Genomic DNA, 18,688 nt, shown 5'->3' on the forward strand with positions numbered 1-18,688 from the left:
ACCACCACCGCCACATCCAGCAGCATGGCCGTGTTCTCCAAGAAAATTTTTGCCTCTTTTCACCTCCAACTATGAGGTTGAAATAATTGTATCCAACTGTGCGTAAAGAGTGGTGCCAGAGGATAAATGCAAGTCACAGCTTCTATTATGTTAAGGACTTGGAGTAGTGGTATAAATGGAAGAAACCAATGTCTTTAGAGTGACATCTGTGCTTGTGTTCTTACGGTTTGAAAGTTGTTGTACAGATGCATTTTTCCCCTGGTGTGACCCAGGGTGAAATGCATGAGATTGATATAGATAGATTTTCTTCCCCACACCCCCCAAACATGGAAAGAATTTGCAGCTCTGTCCACTGACTGCCTTTGGATGGCAAAGGGAAAAGATGTCTTCAAAACACAGAGCAGTGTTCTTTCCAGGAGGAGCACAGAAATCATAGATCACTGGATAACATTTCTCCCTTCCCTCAACATCTGTGAAGTCTAATGACAAACGATTTCACTTAGAGAGTCATTCTTTAAAAACCCATTGTTTTCAAGACTTTCCCCATCCTCTTTCTAAGTGATCCTCGAAAAAGAATTAGTATATACACTTCCTGGCTAAATGGGAATCTTCCAAGAGAGAGAAATTGCTGTTGCCCAAATATTAAATAGAGAAGTTCATTTCATCTGTTCTCAGGAATGATTGGCATCCCTTCCGAGACTACGTGTTTACACACAATTTCTGACAACCAGCTGGATCTAGGTGGTCTGTTCTTTCTCTTAGGTTTTGTCCACAGGGTAGCCTGCGTTATGAGGTTAGGCCGGTGGCTGACTTTAATCTTGGTAATCACATCAGCTCCTTGCAGGATTTCAGAGTTTTCTTGGACACCTGCACTTCCAAATTCTCCATCAGCACATGAAACTCTCATTACCAGGAGGGACCCACTTAGGTCACTGGGAAATAGCACAGAAAACCGGTTGTAAAAAGATGCTGTCAACATTTATAGGCCAAGTGACTGGTGTAGGCCATCACCCTTATCTGCAAGTCTTTAGTTTCCAGAAATTCATCCTTGTGTTTGTTTTTGAAACCAAATTCATCGAGGAAGGGAGGAAAATGAAAGGCATGACTTACTCTAAAACTGACAATCAACAAGTTACTTGTTTGTGCTGGAACAGCAGATGTTGTTTGAGTACAAGTATGTGTGTATCTTGAGTCATTTAGGTATCGCCCCTATAGTGCAGATAACACTTTATGGGTAGCATTAGATCAACAGCTTTTGAAACAAAATATATGTTACCAGGACATGCTATTTCATATTTGCTTGGTCTTCTAAGTCTGAACATTTCTTTCAACTGCAGAGAGACTGGAAAGATGTGTGTGTGTGTGCACTTCCAAAAGGTGTAATCCAGACTCATCACATTGCGTAGACACCTCTAGAGCTTCCCTAAGGCTGCTTCTCAGGGACCCCGAGACAAAGAATCATTAAGATCACAAAAGGCCTGAAATCTGCATTCATTTCCTAGGCTGCAAAACTATAATTCCAACACTTTATAAGGAGCACGAGTTTGTTGAGTAAAACCATGATAACCTATAGAGATGCAGTGAAATTTTGATGTTGTTAACATTTTCAAAAATACAGGAAGGGATGGGAGAAGTCTAAGATACCAGATATATAAATCCCTGATACATAAACATCCTACCGACGTCATGCTCGCAAATAACTTAGCTCTAAAATAAGAAAGTTGAAAAGTTTGAGCGAGGCATTTAGACTGTGATAGATGTAAGTGAAAACATTAGTTAATCCGTGTTGCCCTTTGGGTTAACTTCCAGGAGGACAGACACTTAACAAAGTTAAGGAGAGGTCATTTGAGAAATAAATAAAAAGGAATGCAAGGAAGATTTCACATGGCCTGGACCTACCCAATGCAACTGGCCCTTTAGCAGACTCTAAGTAGTCGACTTTTCAAAGGATTAAAGAGTTTCTGACTGGTTATAATATTTGCAGTTATAAGCACTAAGATAAGAATAATGACATTCCAGCCTGAGTACACGTTAGCTGCTCAAACACTTTAACACTGACTTTGATGACAAGCGGTTGGCTGTTGTTTGAAAGAAAGGAGTTTCAGATTTTGCTGGCAGTGCCAGCCAGATTTACACAACCCTGAATTTTAATTCCAACAAGCATTTACTGAGCATCTGCCAAGGATTAGTCACTGTAGGTGGGACAGGTCAATTTATTTTATTTTTTATTCTTTTATTATTATTTTATGAGACAGAGTCTCTCTCTGTTGCCCTGGGTAGAGTGCCATGGCATCATAGCTCACAGCAACTTCAAACTCTTGGGCACAAGCGATATCTTGCCTCAGGCTCCTGAGTAGCTGGGACATAGGTGCCACCACCAATGACTGGCTAGTTTTTTTATTTTCAGTAGAGACAGGGTCTTGCACTTGCTCAGGCTGTTCTAGAACTCCTGCGCTGACAGAATCTACCCTCCTCAGGCTTCCAGCGTGCTAGGATTTTAGGCCTGAGCCACCATGCATGGCCTGGATGGGCGAGTTTAAAATAAAGACAACTCTATCCCTCCTTGAAAGTAATTATAGCCTAGGTAGTACAGGGAAAACCCTGCACACGTGTGCACACACATAGACACAGCCCACACTCCAAGCACCTCAATAACTAAGGGGAAAAAAATAGTAGAGCCTCCATAGTTAACCACCTCCCTACACTGACCCCCCTCCTTAAAATTGACCTAATTTTCATAGACCACACATGTGTCACATGTACCTATCAAAACAGTAGGTCTACTCCCTTATGTTGACCACCTCCATACGTGAACCAGTTTGTTTACAGACCCCTAGGTGGTCAACTTACAGAGGTTCTACTATTGTGGGTTGTACTCTATATATCCAAGGTCAAAAAATTAAATTTGCAAATTCATCCTAGAAAACGTGCTACATGTTTCACCGCTGAATATCGCTACGGCCACCTTCCAAGGACTCCCATTGGGAAGCTGGGCACTGACACCAGCGTCTCATCCACCCTGAACTTTGAGAACTCTTTTTCTGGAATGACCAACCATCAGAGCTGTCCTCGTAAGAGTTACGTAGTACTTTTTCTAGAATGAGTGTGCAGACTTCATTGTCAGGCCTCACATGATGACAGCTCTGATGGCCATTCTCAAAAAAGAGTTCCAAGATTGCTCTGAAGGGTGGGCTAGATACTGGCGTCAGTGCACAGTTTCCCAAGGGCAGTGCCTTGAAGGTGTCTATTCAGCAATGAGGAATGTAGCACTTCTTCTAGGGGCGGGTTCTCGGAGCTAATTGTCAGACCATATATATACATATGTATCTATGTACATATTTGTCTTTTTCAAAGACAGGGCCTTTCTCTGTCACCAAGGCTGGAGTGCAGTGACATCAGTGATCTGTGGCACCATTAGAGCTCACTGCAACCTTGAACTTCAGAGTTCAAGTGATCCTCCCATCTCAGCCTCCCAAAGCATTGGAATTGCAGGCATACGCCATTCCACCTGGCCAAAGGTCATATTCTTCTGGTTAGTGTGTGTGCATACGGTGTCTGTCCTCACACTGTAAAAAGTGATGAAAGGGGGAAGCACCTATAGCTCAAGGAGTAGGGCACCAGCCCCATGTACTGGAGGTGGCGGGTTCAAACCTGGCCCAGCCAAAACCTGCAACAAAACAAACCAAAAAAAGGGATGAAAGGGCTAAGCAATGACTTTCTGTCGGAGAGAGGAGGAGGCTAAGGCTTGAATTGGCTAATCACCTTGGTTAACATTATCCAGGTCACTCTCAAATGTCCAAGCTCCAGAGCTCCTTCTGGGGTCCATGCTTTCTTGCCACTGCCTGCTGCCTACATCACCCCAATTTGCTCCCTGTTGTACCAAAACTCGTGGAGTTGTTGTAAAGCAGTCTGCTCCTTCTGTATTGAGATTTACTGTTCACTTGACTCTTTCCCTCCCTGGCTAGAGGGCAGAAATCTGGCACCCTTCTCTCTCCCGTTCACCCCAGCACCTAGCACATTTTTTTATTATTTATGAATCACCAGCCCCAGCTCCCCTCCACCATGTGATGGAGAATTAAAACACAAATACCCATCGTTCCAAGAGCACGTTGTTCTGAGCTCATGGGCTCCTCCTTAAGTGTCTAAGGCGAGAAGGGTGTGGTTTACGTTATAAAGTGTTTTATTTTAAATGTAGACATAAACACAGGGGAATGCTACAGAGTGTGCCCTTAGGCTTGAGAGAGAAAAGTCCCTCTGACTCGTGCTGACTGAGCGTTAGCCTCATTCCCAGTGTCAGCGAGAGAGCACGCATTTTCACAGAATTACCTCATCAATACAGCGCGTGGCCAGGAGCTCACAGTTGGCTTGCAGAGAAGATTTCATTGTCTGTCTGGCGCCAGCCAAACACTTCATGGCCTAGACCCCTAAACATGTGAAAGGCCATGCAAAGGAGTGTGTAAGTGCATTGTGTGTGCGTGCGTGCTTGTGCAGGAGGTGGGGGAAGGGAGGATGCTTATCCTTGTTCTCTAAAGGAATTTGGCCATGAGATATTAAAGTAAAAAACTATTCATCATATCAAATATTTTTAATTGTAGGCAATTGGGTGGGATTTTTTTGTTTGTTTCTTCTGTCTTGAGCTCATCAATCCTGGCCACTTCCCTTGCCAAAGTCTGAATCTATCCTATGAGGTCCAGATTGAATGGTGCAAATAACCTCTTCTCCGTAAGGCCCTTTCTGTCCCCTTCCACCAGTAATTTTTCCTTCTTCTGAATCCCATATTGCAGCCAAGGTGACATGTCTTACTTTCAGTCTGTAAGAACCTCGTGGCCGTCCAGGTCTCTGACCCTGGCATGCAAGAAATATGTGTTGAATTTAATGGCTCACATGTTTTTACCTGGACATCTGACATGGTTCAGTTTCCTGTAATTGCACACGTTTAGTTTAAGCACCTATGATGTACAAAGCACCATAATTGGGCTTTAGGACACAGCTGGGCACATATGCACACCCCAGCTCCAGAGTTTATTGGTTGTTAGACTCTGAGCAAGGGTCGTAATTACACCATGAGGTGAAAGTTTCCTCATCTGCAAAACCTGCATTGTGCAACCATTGTTAAGTTTTGAAGAAGACGTATGGAAATTTAGTTTTTAGTATAATACCTGGCACATAGCTGTTGGCCAAAAGATGTTGGTAATAGTAACAATAATAATCACCCCATCAATATTTCATCTGTATAATACAACGGGACAGAAATCAGACGCAAAGGTAATACATTCTGCTGCAGAGCTTTAAAGTGGCTGTAATCCAAGAGAGAGTTGATTCGTTCTTCCATTACTATACCCTCTTAGACAAGTATCAGGAGCCAGAGACTTGTCTACATAATCTGCTTGATCCTACCAGAGATCTAGAGCTGGGTCCTGCGGTCAAGGGGATCATGCACCTGACCCCTAAGCCTGCTTGCTCCGACCTACCTCATGCAATTCCTACCTTCTAGGTCTTCTACCAGGAGAGCACTTCCTGGATTTCACGGGTATTACACGCCATCAATCAGACCATTAAGAAGGGCAGTGGGAGAGCACTGGACCAGCCCCCCATGTGGAGGCGCCTCCTAACTCTTTATTAAGGAAACCACCCACCCAGAGCACGCACCATAACTCTCCCAGGAGGCTTTTGGCAAGGAGGTTTACATCACATTTATACAGATTTGAGGCTGGTTACCATTGTTTTAAAACTGTAGCATACTTCTTTTTCCTCTGTGAAGAAGTTCCAGTTAGGCCATTTTTGTTAGCAAGTTTTGAAGTTAAAAATCTTAGCCAAGTTCCTAGGGATTACATTTGGCTCTGATGTGAGAACTTGTCCTCTTTCCAGATCAAAGGATTAAGCTCAGGTTTTAAATAAAATGTAACTTAAAAATAAGCATTCAAAAATGTTAATTAAAATTTTAAGTCCCTGAATCTTTTACTGCTTAGCAAGAGCTCCTGAGTAGCTGAGTTCCATGAGAGAGGCATTTAAATGTCAACTTCTTGACCAAGCTATTGAAGTTGCCAGGGTACTTGTCTGCAAGTTGACATGTTATGGAAGTGGAAAACTTCATTTTAAAGGAGAAAAAAAAATTCACAGATCTGTGTCTGTCTTAACAATGTAAAATAATCTTTTCTAAAGCATAGAGATTTAAGCCTTCTTTCTTAATCTACATAGGAGTTTCAAATCACCTTAGTCATTGAATCCTTGTACCCCAAAGTGGATAGAGGAAGCCCAATACTATTTCATTTTCTCTTCTTTTGTTATTAGAACGTAAAGGAATTTAAATGGAGTATTAATCTGTTTTTTTCTGAATACAGTTATATCTGCTCCAGAAAATATGGAAGAGAAAAAAAAACCTTTAGGTTTTGCATAGAATGCAGTGAAGACTTGTCTTCCCATATTTATCTTAAATGTGTTTCATAAACTCAGCTGAGCACTTTCTGATGGGTTGTCAGAGTTTCATGCATTGCTCACAAACAAAGGTCTTTCAGAGGCTGATGCGGTATCCATCACACTGGGGAAATGTAGACCAGCGGTGGTGTCTCCACCCCAAAACAGCATTCTGCGCCTTCGCATTTGATCTTGATGGTTTCCATATTGGAGTGATTTGGGTGGCTGAACTGTGGGAGAGTCTCTAGTTGAAATGCTGAAGTATTAACCTGCTGCCTGAGGTCCCTTTTGTTTCTTTTGGCCAATGCTACTCGCCAATTTTAACAACTACAGCAAGATTTTACTATTCAAACAGAACCAGATGGGACTCCAGTTCAAAGAACGTGTTGGAATTAAATATTTCTTTTTTAATTAGTTGCTCCTTATTGATGCAAAAAAAAAAAATTAACATGATAGTGGGAATGTGCCATCAATCCAGACAGATTGGGGCCCACGCAAGCTTCATCTCCTTTTATCTGCCAAAAAAGACAAAGGTGGGCACTTCATTATTTTTTGCCTCTTTCCTTGTCATTCTTTTCCTGTAACTACAGTGGCCGCGAAGGGAGCAGCCTTTCCACACCTCTGTGCTGACACAGCCTTAGCTAATGTTATTCTAACAGGGTAGCTCAAGTCTTGGGGTAGGAAAATTTATCTGTTCATTCACTTGAGATTGTTTTACTATCAGCAATGTGCGGTTTTTTTGTTTTGTTTTGTTTTGTTTTTGTTGTTGTTGTTGTTGTTTGCAACCAGTTGTTTGTTTCCACCTTGGAAAATTCTCTCCTTTAATTTAACTGTGGGAAAAAAAAAAGATTAATTCAGGCAATTAAGCCTAAAACAAAACATTAAAATTAGTGAGATTCTTCCTGTCTTGCCCTTTTCTTGTATTTGGGTATTTTAATTCTTTACCAGAATTTAAAAATGTTTCCGTATCATCATTTACTACAAATGATCCCTAACCAGTATCTTGGTTTTCCACAGTATAACTAAAACATTTTCAAAGGTTTTCTTTTCAGTAGCCAGTGTAAATTTTAAAGTGATAGTTAACGCAAGCGTAAATGGTTCCCATATTTCCTGTAATTATACAAAATGTTTAAGCTCCAAAAAGAATAGCTATTGGATTTAATTATTATTTCCTAAGAAATTCTAGATTACCTTTTTAATAATTATGATCTTTTTTAGGCAGAGTCTCACTCTGTTGCCCTGGGTAGAGTGCTGTGGCATCATAGCTCACAGCAACCTCAAACACTTAGGCTCAAGTGATCCTCTTGCCTCAGCCTCCCATGTAACTGGGACTACAGGCAACCACCACAATTCCTAGCTAATTTTTTTTTTTCAGTAGAGATGGAAGTCTTGTCCTTGCTTAGGCTGCTCTCAAACTCCTAAGCTCAAGTCATCCACCTGCCTTGGCCTCCCAGAGTGCTGGGATTACAGGCATGAGCCATTTCACCTGGCCCATAATTATGGTCTTAAAATACAAATCGAGGAACAAACACGTGTATAGTGGCTTAGTCTTGGGCTCCCACTCTCATTGGACATATAGGTCCCGACTCAAACACTGTTACATCACATGACTCTGGGCCAAATTCAGTGTATCACTTTGTTCATCATTTTCTTCATCCACAAAACCTTCCTTGTATGATTATTGTCAGAATGAAAAGAGATAACATACGTACATTTAGCCCTTAAAGAAGTGGAAGACATTATTCTTAGTAAAGCATCACAAGAATGGAGAAGCATGAATCCTATGTACTCAATTTTGATATGAGGACAATTAATGACAATTAAGGTTATGAGGGGGGGGAAGCAGAAAGAGGGACGGAGGGAGGGCTGTGGGGCTTTGGTGTGTGTCACACTTTATCGGGGCAAGACATGATTGCAAGAGGGACTTTACCTAACAATTGCAATCAGTGTATCTGGCTTATTGTACCCTCAATGAATCCCCAACAATAAATAAATAAATAAATAAATAAATAAATAAATAAATACATATCTGAAAAAAAATAAAAAATAAATAAATCACATTTTGACCACTTTTAAGAAATACTTTTAAATCAACTCCAGACATGACTCCTTAAAGCTTGGCCACCAAGAAAATAAACACCTGATCAAATCACAAAAACAAACAAACAACAAAAAAAAATGCCTAACACATAGAGGTTGCCTCATAACCACTCTGTTAATAATAGTAATTTTAACCATCCCACTTTTTCTAAATCATGCAGTAAATAGCAACAAATTACATACAGAGGCAGGGAACTATGTTGCTAATTGTAACATGCTATATTCCAGTTAGTAACAGTCAGAAGTTCCAGATCCTGTAATAAGTGAAGGATCGTGATGAAGAGCTGCATTGAGTTAAGCTGCAGAACCTAGAATAGGCCTGATGTTCACATGCTCAAGCTCTGTCAGAAACTATGTGTTTTATCTGAGGAAATGAGACAATTGAGCTTAAAAATATTTTTTTTAGGCTGTAGTGTCAAATGATGAATCAAACAGCTCTTTGGGTCATCAGGGATGCAGACAGACTCCACCCTTGTGCTCCTCCTCCCCCCAAATTAAAAACTTTCCTGTTTTTAAGCAGACCTCAGTTCTTTGTCCTTTTATTTTTTCAGGCTCTTGTATTGAGCCTCGGGAGTGTTAAAAGCTGGTAAGCACTCCCTCGCCAGCGCTAGCTCGATGGGCAGTATTTTATTGAGCAAGACAGATTTTCATTTTGGAAATGAGGCTTTCCACATTATGACATTACCAATAGCTGGTTATGTATTATTATAGCAAGCAATGATATTCATTTCATGGCTCGAAGGCTGCATGCTGGTGTTTAACCAGCAGTTTGCAAAGATTTGCTACATGATTTACTACACAATGCTAAAAAACGTGCCGCTTTGTCCTCAAATGATTCCCTGTAAAATGTGTGCCCCTCCTTGCCTCTCTTTGTCTGGAAAATGTGTTTCCTATCATTATTGAGACAATGCCATGGCCACACAGTGCAGGTGGGTTGTTCATGTAGGTGCCTTACGATAAAGAATAAGTTGACAGCATGGCCACCAACCAGGGCCAGGGGCGGGGAGCTCAGTACACAGGAGCAGCTATAACCTGGCCTCCAGTCCCTAAAATAGACAAGGGTGATTGTTGTTTTCTGCTAACACTTCTTCCCACCCAACATGAAAGACTTGGAATTTCCTCTTCTGAATCTGCTACAATGTCTTCTCTTTGTGAGTGGAACACAATGAAAAAAAAGATGTGGGTAGACATTCTACCCCCATGTTACAATTTTATGTATCTGTTGGAAACAGGGTAGTATGTTGGGTCACATCTGCAGAGGGTGCCGAGTAAGCTAACTTAGAAAGCTTCAGCTAGAATTCTAGAGGATTTTGATAAACTTCTGTAAAATAGTCTCCATACCACCAGGTAAGGAGCAGATGGTTTATGTTTGTCACACACACAGAAGGAAATGTTCGGTGACTTCAATGGACACATTTCACGTTCAGTTCCGTGCGCATCCACTCCCGTCATCACACCCCCTAGCGTCACCCTTAATGTTGAAACAGAAGTAAGTGGAACTTAGATGTGGAATCACATCCATCTTCTAACTAAAAATAAAGCAGCTGGGAAATAATGACATTCTTTCAAAATATGAAAACGATGGGCAGTGCCTGTGGCTCAGTGAGTATATGCCAAGGGTGGCGGGTTCAAACCCAGCCCCGGCCAAACTGCAACCAAAAAATAGCCGGGCGTTGTGGCGGGTGCCTGTAGTCCCAGCTGCTCGGGAGCCTGAGGCAAGAGAATCGCATAAGCCCAGGAGTTGGAGGTTGCTGTGAGCTGTGTGATGTCATGGCACTCTATCCGAGGGTGATACAGTGAGACTCTGTCTCTACAAAAAAAAAAAATATATAAAAACGTTGACTAGAGCAGAGCTAATTGGGGATGGAGAAAACAGGTTACTTGACTATAGTTATCACGTGTCTGAATTTGTATGGAAATAAAGGAAGTACTGTCCAAGATAATGAACCCTCCAAGATACAGAGGGGTGGCATTGTGTAGAACAGGGGTTGTATCTTTGTCTTTCCAGCTGCCTGGCTTAGGTCACCAATCTTGTCTTTTAGAATGTGAGCTTGGTGAGAGCTTGTCTTGATTCAAAAAGCTGTAACAGCTTCTAGGGCCAATGAACGGGAGGAAAAACACGCAATGACAAGAATGAGCAGCACTCAATGGGACACCACCACACATCAACATGAACACAGCTGTGAGACGCTGATATACCAAGGTTACCAAACCTTACCAAGTTGTATGTATGGTGCTGCCAACGTAAGTGCACAGTGGCAAGTTCATGAACTTAATTGTCAGTCCTGCATATGACCACAGCTCTGATGATGGTCATTCCAGAAAAAGAGTTCCAAAATTGCTTTGAAGGGTGGACGAGGTGCTGGCATCAGTGCACAGCTTCCCAAGGGGAGGACTTCAAAGGTGACCATAGTGATATTCAACAATAAGGTATGTGGCACCTTTTCTAGGATGAGTTGACAAACTTAATTGGGATATTTTAGTAAGGTTTGTTTGTGCAGATTTATCTCAGTGCTGACTCTCAGTGATAAAGGTCACTCTCCTCATCTTGGTACAAGAGAAGAAGGAAGTGTATACCACCTTCACAAAGATATGCCCAGCTTTTAGGCAGAAAAGGAAGGCCAGAGAATTCTTTCTTCTGTTGATTTTCAGTTGCCTTCAGCTCAAAATAATCTTTTTGCCAAAGTGGCAGAATATGAGGTGACATATTCTGAAACTCTTCAGATAGAAACACAAGGCATTAAGTCCAAATGGGTCTCCCCACATAGACACCACTGGTATGAGAAGTGGTGTTTAAAAGGTAGGACTTTATCTGTCCCCTCCCAAATTCCCTCAGGCACTTGAGGGTGGAGGGCAGATCCCTGATAGAAGATCCCCCAGAGGTGTTAGAGAAAAAGTACCAGAGGCAAGAACTGCCAGGGTGTTACCAGTGAGGATTCCATGGTACCAAGGAGCCTATACATTGTTAGACTTCTCGGTACAATCCACTTTTAATCATAGTGGTTCAATTCCCAACCTTAATTATTTTGTGAAGTTATCATCCATCCTCACTCAACGTAGTGGCAATAATGTTAGGAAGAAAAACAAAATCAAATGTCAAGGATCCCCCTTAATAAGAGAGTCTAGTTTTAACACACCAAAGGAAACTTCATGTAATCACAAGAGAAGGTTGCCAATACATCTCATTGCTATTGAGAAAAGAAAACCTCTTTCTTTTTTTTTTTTGTAGAGACAGAGTCTCACTTTATGGCCCTCGGTAGAGTGCCGTGGCCTCACACAGCTCACAGCAACCTCCAACTCCTGGGCTCAAGTGATTCTCTTGCCTCAGCCTCCCGAGTAGCTGGGACTACAGGCGCCCGCCGCAACGCCCGGCTATTTTTTGGTTGCAGTTTGGCCGGGGCCGGGTTTGAACCCGCCACCCTCGGTATATGGGGCCGGCACCCTACCGACTGAGCCACAGGCGCCGCCCAAAAACCTCTTTCTTTTTTATGAGTGATATTCATGCTTCTGGGGCCCTTGACATCTTCCTGTGTTATATCCTAGTCCATGCGGGTCAACTGCGCTTTCCTCTAACATCAGCTGTTCTCCATGCTGAGGATTCTTCTATTTAATCACCAGTTAACTTCTTTCCTACTTGATAACTAAATCTTGTTTCCCCTCCACAACCGCCCTCCCACCCCCAAAAAGCTAAATTTTAAAAATATGAAAAGGATAGCTAGGGAATGAAGTTCTGGAGTTATTTCAGCCCAGGCCGAATATATACTATTGGGAATTTAATCATTTTCAAACTGAAGAACCATCTGTAAGTTTGACGGGAAGAGTTCATTTAAATAGCACAGCTTCACACTTCCTTGGACCTGAAGATTTTAAGGACCCTTTAACTGGAAAGTGGAGGTAGCCTGGGGGCATGACTTAACAGATGGTCAGTAAAGCGCTGAGTGTTCTGAGAGCATTTGAAAACAATTGAAATTGTTCAGTTACACCCTGTCTAGAGCACCTGTTAACTTTTAGATTGCAGCATTACAAAATCAGAGAGTTTTTGCAACACCTTAAAATCTCCTTAAATTTTACCTTGGAACACTGTGAGATTTAGGCTTCCAACATGGAAAAGACTGAGTTAAATTCAAATATTAAGTAATCAATGTATCAGTTCTTAGTATAAGTATGGCCCAAATATTGCATGTGATATATTTAAACTAAAAAATGTTGGGTTTTTTTTTTTACCAAAAGTTCGAATTTAGCTGATGTATTTTTATTTGCTAAATCTGACAACCACAAATCATCTCTCCTTTTTGAAACTTGTACAAAAGGGAGATGGGAAGTTTAAAAACATTCATGCCAAGTACTGTGGTTGACTTTGGGGAAAAAAATGCAAATTCCATTTAAGTATAGGCACCTGATAAAAGGTGTTGGCTAAATCTTTTTTAAATTAAAATTTAAAACATCCATCATGGTTATTCTAAAATATCAATTTATATTAACTTCTTGCTCCCTTTTCTCTTAAATCTGATGATAGCATACAGAGTTTATATCTTTAAAACCAAGGAAATGAAAGAAAGATTATTTTGCATTACATGGTACCCCCCAATCCTTTCCAGGTGAAACTACTGTTGTTGAATTGTGTAACTTCAAGCTGGCATCTATGTGCTATTTTTCCTGGATATAACTCTTGGTTCAGTTTTGAAATGAATCAGCAACATGTTCATTTAACAGCTCCAAGGGCCTTCAGGAGAAAAGCAATTTATGAAAGACAATATGCCTTCGTGAGACAAGCTGTGCTTAAAATGGAAATTCTTTAAGTGGTCATAGCCCATAGGCACTGGAGGATTAATTGAAATACTGTTTTCTGAAAATTGACTTGTCACATAGCAACTAGAAAGCAGGATTCAGAAGTTGGGGGAAGGGTTTGGGATGGGTTGTTTCTGTTTTTCTTTTTGCTTTTGTTGCCGTTTTCAGAGAAAATGGCATTCTACTGCCTCTTAGTTGGTAAGTGTATGTTGCACTATCTTGTCAATGCTAATCAGTTGTCATATGTAATTCTTTTTTGTGACCTTTAAAAAAATTACCATATATTTGTGTTTCATTTCTTTAAAAAGTTTCTGTATAATCTTGATCATATAATACACGGAGGGAAACAATTCTGTAGCAATAATCAAATGTGTTAATAAAAAGGAAACAAAGTATTTCTAATATATAGAAACTAGCAATGAGTTTTAAGATTATGCCTACTTATCAATGATGGTAATAAAGAACATTAAAGCAAAAAAAAAAAAAAAAAAAACTAGTCAGATATGGTGGCTCGCATCTGTAATCCCAGCATTTTGGGAGGCTTAGGCAGAAGGATTGCTTGAGGCCAAGAGTTTGAGACCAGCCTGGGCACCATAGCAAAACCCCATCTTGATAAAATAAATAAATAAATAAATAAATAAAAATTAGTCAAGTGTGGTGGCCGTATCTGTAGTCCCAGTTACTCCAGGGGCTGAGGCAGGAAGATTGCTTGAGCTCAAGAGTTTGAAGCTGCAGTGAGCTGTGATCCTGTCATTGCAGCCTGGGGGACTTAATGAGACATCTCTTAAAAAAATTGTAATAAGAAATTAAAAATATGCTACTTTATTGGAAATATCTGTAAGGCATATGAAAGAAGGAATCACAGGAAGTTACAGCTGGAAAAGGCCTTCCAAGTTACTAGTTTTATTCCTCCATTTTAACAGATGAGGATCTAGAAGAGTAAAGATGGTGGCAAAGCCAGGACTAGAATTCTGAGTGCCTGATGCTCAGGTCCACTCCTCACTAATCACCAGGCTCTGGTGAAATTGCGGATCTTTAAGGTTTGGGTGACTCTATGGTCATCACTGATGACGCTGTCACCTGCCCCACCTTCAGGATATGAGACAGGCGAAGGGTAGATGAAGGCAAGGCTGTGGTGTTGAGGAACTTCTCCATTGGCAACTTATGGGGAAATGTTTGCAAGCCCTAGCAGTTGTTTTCTGGAAGCATCAGTCCTTGCAAACCATGACTTGGAATCCACCTGCCTCTCAAGCTTAGCTGCAACCAGAGAGGCTGCAGGAAGGTGTGCGGAAGGAAGAAATTTCTGGATGAAACAAAAAGTCTTACTTTGTTTCTTTTTCTCCACTGCCTTCCAGATTATAAATCTATATGGCTCCCTACACTGCAACACTCTTAGTGCCTTCATGTCAGTAAGGAGCGTTTCATTGGCTCACGCCTATAATTTTAGCATTTTGAGAGGCTGAGATGGGGAGATGGCTTGAGGCTAGGAGTTCAAGACCAGCCTGGGCAGCATAGTGATACTCTGTCTCTCCAAAAAAAAAAAAAAAAAGAAGAAGAAGAAACAAAGAAAATCAGTATTATTTCAGCCCGCATTTTATTCACAAGGAGGTAGGATGCTGCTAAAAAAGTGATCAGGAAGGCCGGGCGAGGTGGGTCAGACCTGTAATCCTAGCACTCTGGGAGATGGAGGTGGGTGGACTGCTCGAGCTCAGAAGTTCAAGAGCAGCCTGAGCAAGAGCGAGACTCCATCTCTAAAAAATAGCCGGGCATTGCGGTGGGCTTCCGTAGTCCCAGCTACTTGGGCAACTGAGGCAAGAGAATCGCTTGAACCTAAGAGTTTGAGGTTGCTGTGAGCGATGACACTACAGCACTCTCCAGAGGGTGACCGAGTGACACTCTGTCTCCAAAAATAAATAAATAAAAATTAAAAATGATCAGGAAATAGGATCATGTTAGATGTGAATTTAGTCCAGATCTCTCCAGAGCGTGAGTTTATTTTGTTTGTCTCGATTTTCTCTTTGTAAAATGACATATATTAATGTGCTGTTGGGCAGTATGTTCAATCCCTTGAGAAATATAATGACATGATTTTGAACCCAGTTTCCTCTTTTGTATCAAGGCTCAAGCAATCTTGGCTACAACAATGAGAATAGTGTCTTCCTGGCCTTTGTCCTAACAAGAAGAGTCAGCCTAGTCAGCCTACGCTGGCCTTTTCTTTAGAAGGAAAGGAATGGGGAGACAGGGGCTGCTGACACCAGATGGAATTAGGCCCTTTTGGTCCCAGGTGAATAAAAATTATAGCCTGGAGCCCACAGGAAAAGATGCTCCAGATTATAGGGGTACTAGGATGGCTGACTAACCACATTGGTGATTATCCTGCAGGTAGACTTGGGCCTCTTGCGTTTCATCACAGCTGTCGGAACACAGGGTGCCATTTCCAAGGAAACCAAGAAGAAATATTACGTCAAGACTTACAAGATAGAAATCAGCTCCAATGGGGAAGACTGGATCACCATCAAAGAAGCAAATAAGCTTGTCGTAAGTTGACTGGCACCCCTCCTCAACCAACCAACTGTAAGAGTTCTATCAGCAAAACCCTCATAGTCTTTCAAATGGATGATCAATTTTTACTTGCTTTGTTTGGGAGCGGAAACTTTTCTGTCTGGCCTGATCTATTTTTGAATTGACTTAAAATGAAAAGTGCAATTAGAGGTTTAAATCTGACCAAGGGGTCTCATGTTCCCAGATCCAGAAGCCAAGAGGAAATTATATGGATGTTTCCAAGAAAAGTCAATATAGGCCAAATTAAGCGTCAGACTCAAGAATCGCTTTAAGCCTCCCACAGGGACATGGATTATTCATAGGATAAACTCTGTCCTTTTAGAACTTTAGGAATTTGAGGTGTTTTTGTTTTTTTCCCCTATAATTCTTCCTTCTCTTTCAGAGATTCTTTCAGTAATGGGCCGGTTTTAGAAAACATCTTTTCATCTATTGTCTGTGGCTCGCAAACTAATTTACAAGTGTGTTTGGCCACTTCTTGTAAGAACCAATAGAACTAAAGGTATTTCACTGTGTTCCCTGAGATCACACAAATAACATGCTACCTCCTTTCCGCTTTCAACCAGGGAGGCAGCGCAGACCGTGCCGTGTCCCTGGGCGCTCAGCCCTAAATCGTTTGGAACTGAGCTATTTCTCTCAGCCAGCCTGTTTATTTGAAGTTATACTTGCTCTGATTTACTAATCAAAAGGTTTCTGAGAATTCATACTCACAGTGTCCCTAAAATTCAAAGCTTGCCCTGGAGGGCGAGTAAAACAGAAAATTGGTGAGGCTAGTAGCAAAGAGCTACATAACTTGCAAAGATTGAGTTTGGGAAGAGGCCAATTAACATGCCCTTGTCTCTCTTTGGGGCATACATGCATACTTGATTTTCCTCCTTCCGGGCCTGGAACTGAGAAACGCCTCCCGTGTGCCAGGCAAGAGAAGAGCTATTAATTCCCTTTGATTAGGGGCAAAACCTTCACTCTCACTTGGGGCAGGCAGAGTGGAAGCAGATACAGGAGACATCTGCTCTGTGGGAGGAAAACTGTACAAGCAGGCACGTTCAAGGCCACTGTCTAGCCTTAGAGGACATGAAACCAGTTCTCCATCTGGGGAAGGAAAAAACCCTTCTGGTTCATGCTTTTAGGAAAATGGAGCATGTCAATTTTGACCCTGAGTTTCACGATTATCCTGGTTTGGAAATAGATTTTTGAAGCGACGCTTTCATTTCAAACAAACAAAACCCCACTCTTGCTGAGGACACACCCACCGACGAATGAACCCAGGAGAGTGGGGAGAACTGACCCTTGATCTTCAAGTCATTTTGTTATAAAATAAATGCTGCTTCTTCAAAATGTCCCAGTCACCTGCTGGTTGTTAGTGTGACCCAGCAGAGGCTGCCAGAGGACACACACAGATTCCCAGGGCTGTATGACAGTGTGTACCACCCTCCATCCCCACCAGGAACTCCCTGGCGCCCACTAGGGCTTCCAGGGAAGGAGGCAGAAAGAATATGTGAGGCTTCAGCAAAGATAAAGTCTTGGCATCTATCTGAGCCCTTTAATTGAATCTAAAAAAATCAAAACATCCAGCAGGAATCTAGCTAATGGTGCCCACCCTGCTTTTCTCTGCACTTTGGGGCTCAGCCACATCTCTCTGCTCTCTTTCTTCCCTTGGGGAGCATTGGCCATGCCTCAGAGAGGGCAGCATGCAACCCGTAACAACTCCAGCAATCCCGTCTGCAGCTGGGAAGAGTGTGCCCACTCCCGTGGCTCTCAGCAAGCGCACAACTCCCCTCGGTGCCAACTGCACACCCCTCCACCTGCACCAGAGCACACAGCACTTCTCAGACCTCGGATGCCCCTCAGACAGACATGAACTTGACCCCGTGCGGAGGACGCCATCCCTGGGGGTTTGGGCCCCTCTGGCAGCTTCCCTTTATTCTTTGTCACACAAAAATGTCCCCCACACAGTTTGTTTCCCAGAGACAGATGCTGAAGTAAGACAGAAATTGAAAGGCCCTCCCAGGCTGGGCTAAATGAGGATGTTAAATCATCTTGGGAGAGGAATCAGGCCATCAAGAGACTCTGGAAAGCCTTTTACCACCTTCAGTTGCTCAGACCCCTTCAACTCAATGAAATAAAAACACTAGCCTGATTTTTTTTTTTTACAAGTCCATTCTCCCAGGGGGCAGTGAAAGGCTCAGGAAACCACGGTCGGGAAAGGTGGGGAGGAACCTCTGTACCCCCAGTGTGCCTAGGAATGCTCTAGTCACACAAGCTAAGAGGAGGAGCTGGGATCTGACCTGGCTGTGCAAGGAGAGAGTGACAACCACAAGGCACAGAATTGACCAATGTCTCTGCTACCAGGGCTGTTCCCAGCCAGAGGGGAAGTGAAATTCAGGAAAGGGGAGGCTAGCATGTTCGGTGACAGCAAACACTCTCCACTCCTCAGCGATCTTACTAGAGAACGCTCCTGGAGGCCCCTGCGCAGGCAGAGTGACCTCAGTGGATAACTGTGGGAAAGTGACACATGCCTGGCCCTCATTAACATTTGCAGTCACACGCCTTACCTTTCTTGCACTAAAATGGCTTCATTTGTTGGAACCTAGCCCAGGCCTGCCAAACAATAATGACAACTACAACCAAAAAGTAGCCGGGCATTGTGGCGGGCGCCTGTAGTCCCAGCTACTTGGGAGGCTGAGGCAATAGAATTGTTTAAGCCCAAGAGTTGGAGGTTGCTGTGAGCTGTCACACTACGGCACTCTACCCAGGGCAACATAGTGAGACTCTGTCTAAAAAAAAAAAAAAACATAGAAATAAAAATAAATAAATAAATATAAAAGAA

General features: G+C 42.3%; 1 protein-coding gene across 5 annotated transcripts in view; it reads left to right on the plus strand.

Annotated features, from left to right (window-relative positions):
- The window catches only part of NRP1 (neuropilin 1), a 161,101-nt gene that overhangs the window by 93,366 nt on the left and 49,047 nt on the right, over nucleotides 1-18,688 (plus strand). For all 5 annotated transcript variants that reach the window (XM_053572337.1, XM_053572334.1, XM_053572335.1 and 2 more), the window contains one exon: nucleotides 15,685-15,840. In XM_053572337.1, coding sequence (XP_053428312.1) covers nucleotides 15,685-15,840 — 156 coding nt within the window. The remainder of the gene's footprint in view (nucleotides 1-15,684; nucleotides 15,841-18,688) is intronic.

This window comes from Nycticebus coucang, chromosome 20 (genome assembly GCF_027406575.1).
Source record: "Nycticebus coucang isolate mNycCou1 chromosome 20, mNycCou1.pri, whole genome shotgun sequence".
Lineage (NCBI taxonomy): Eukaryota > Metazoa > Chordata > Mammalia > Primates > Lorisidae > Nycticebus > Nycticebus coucang.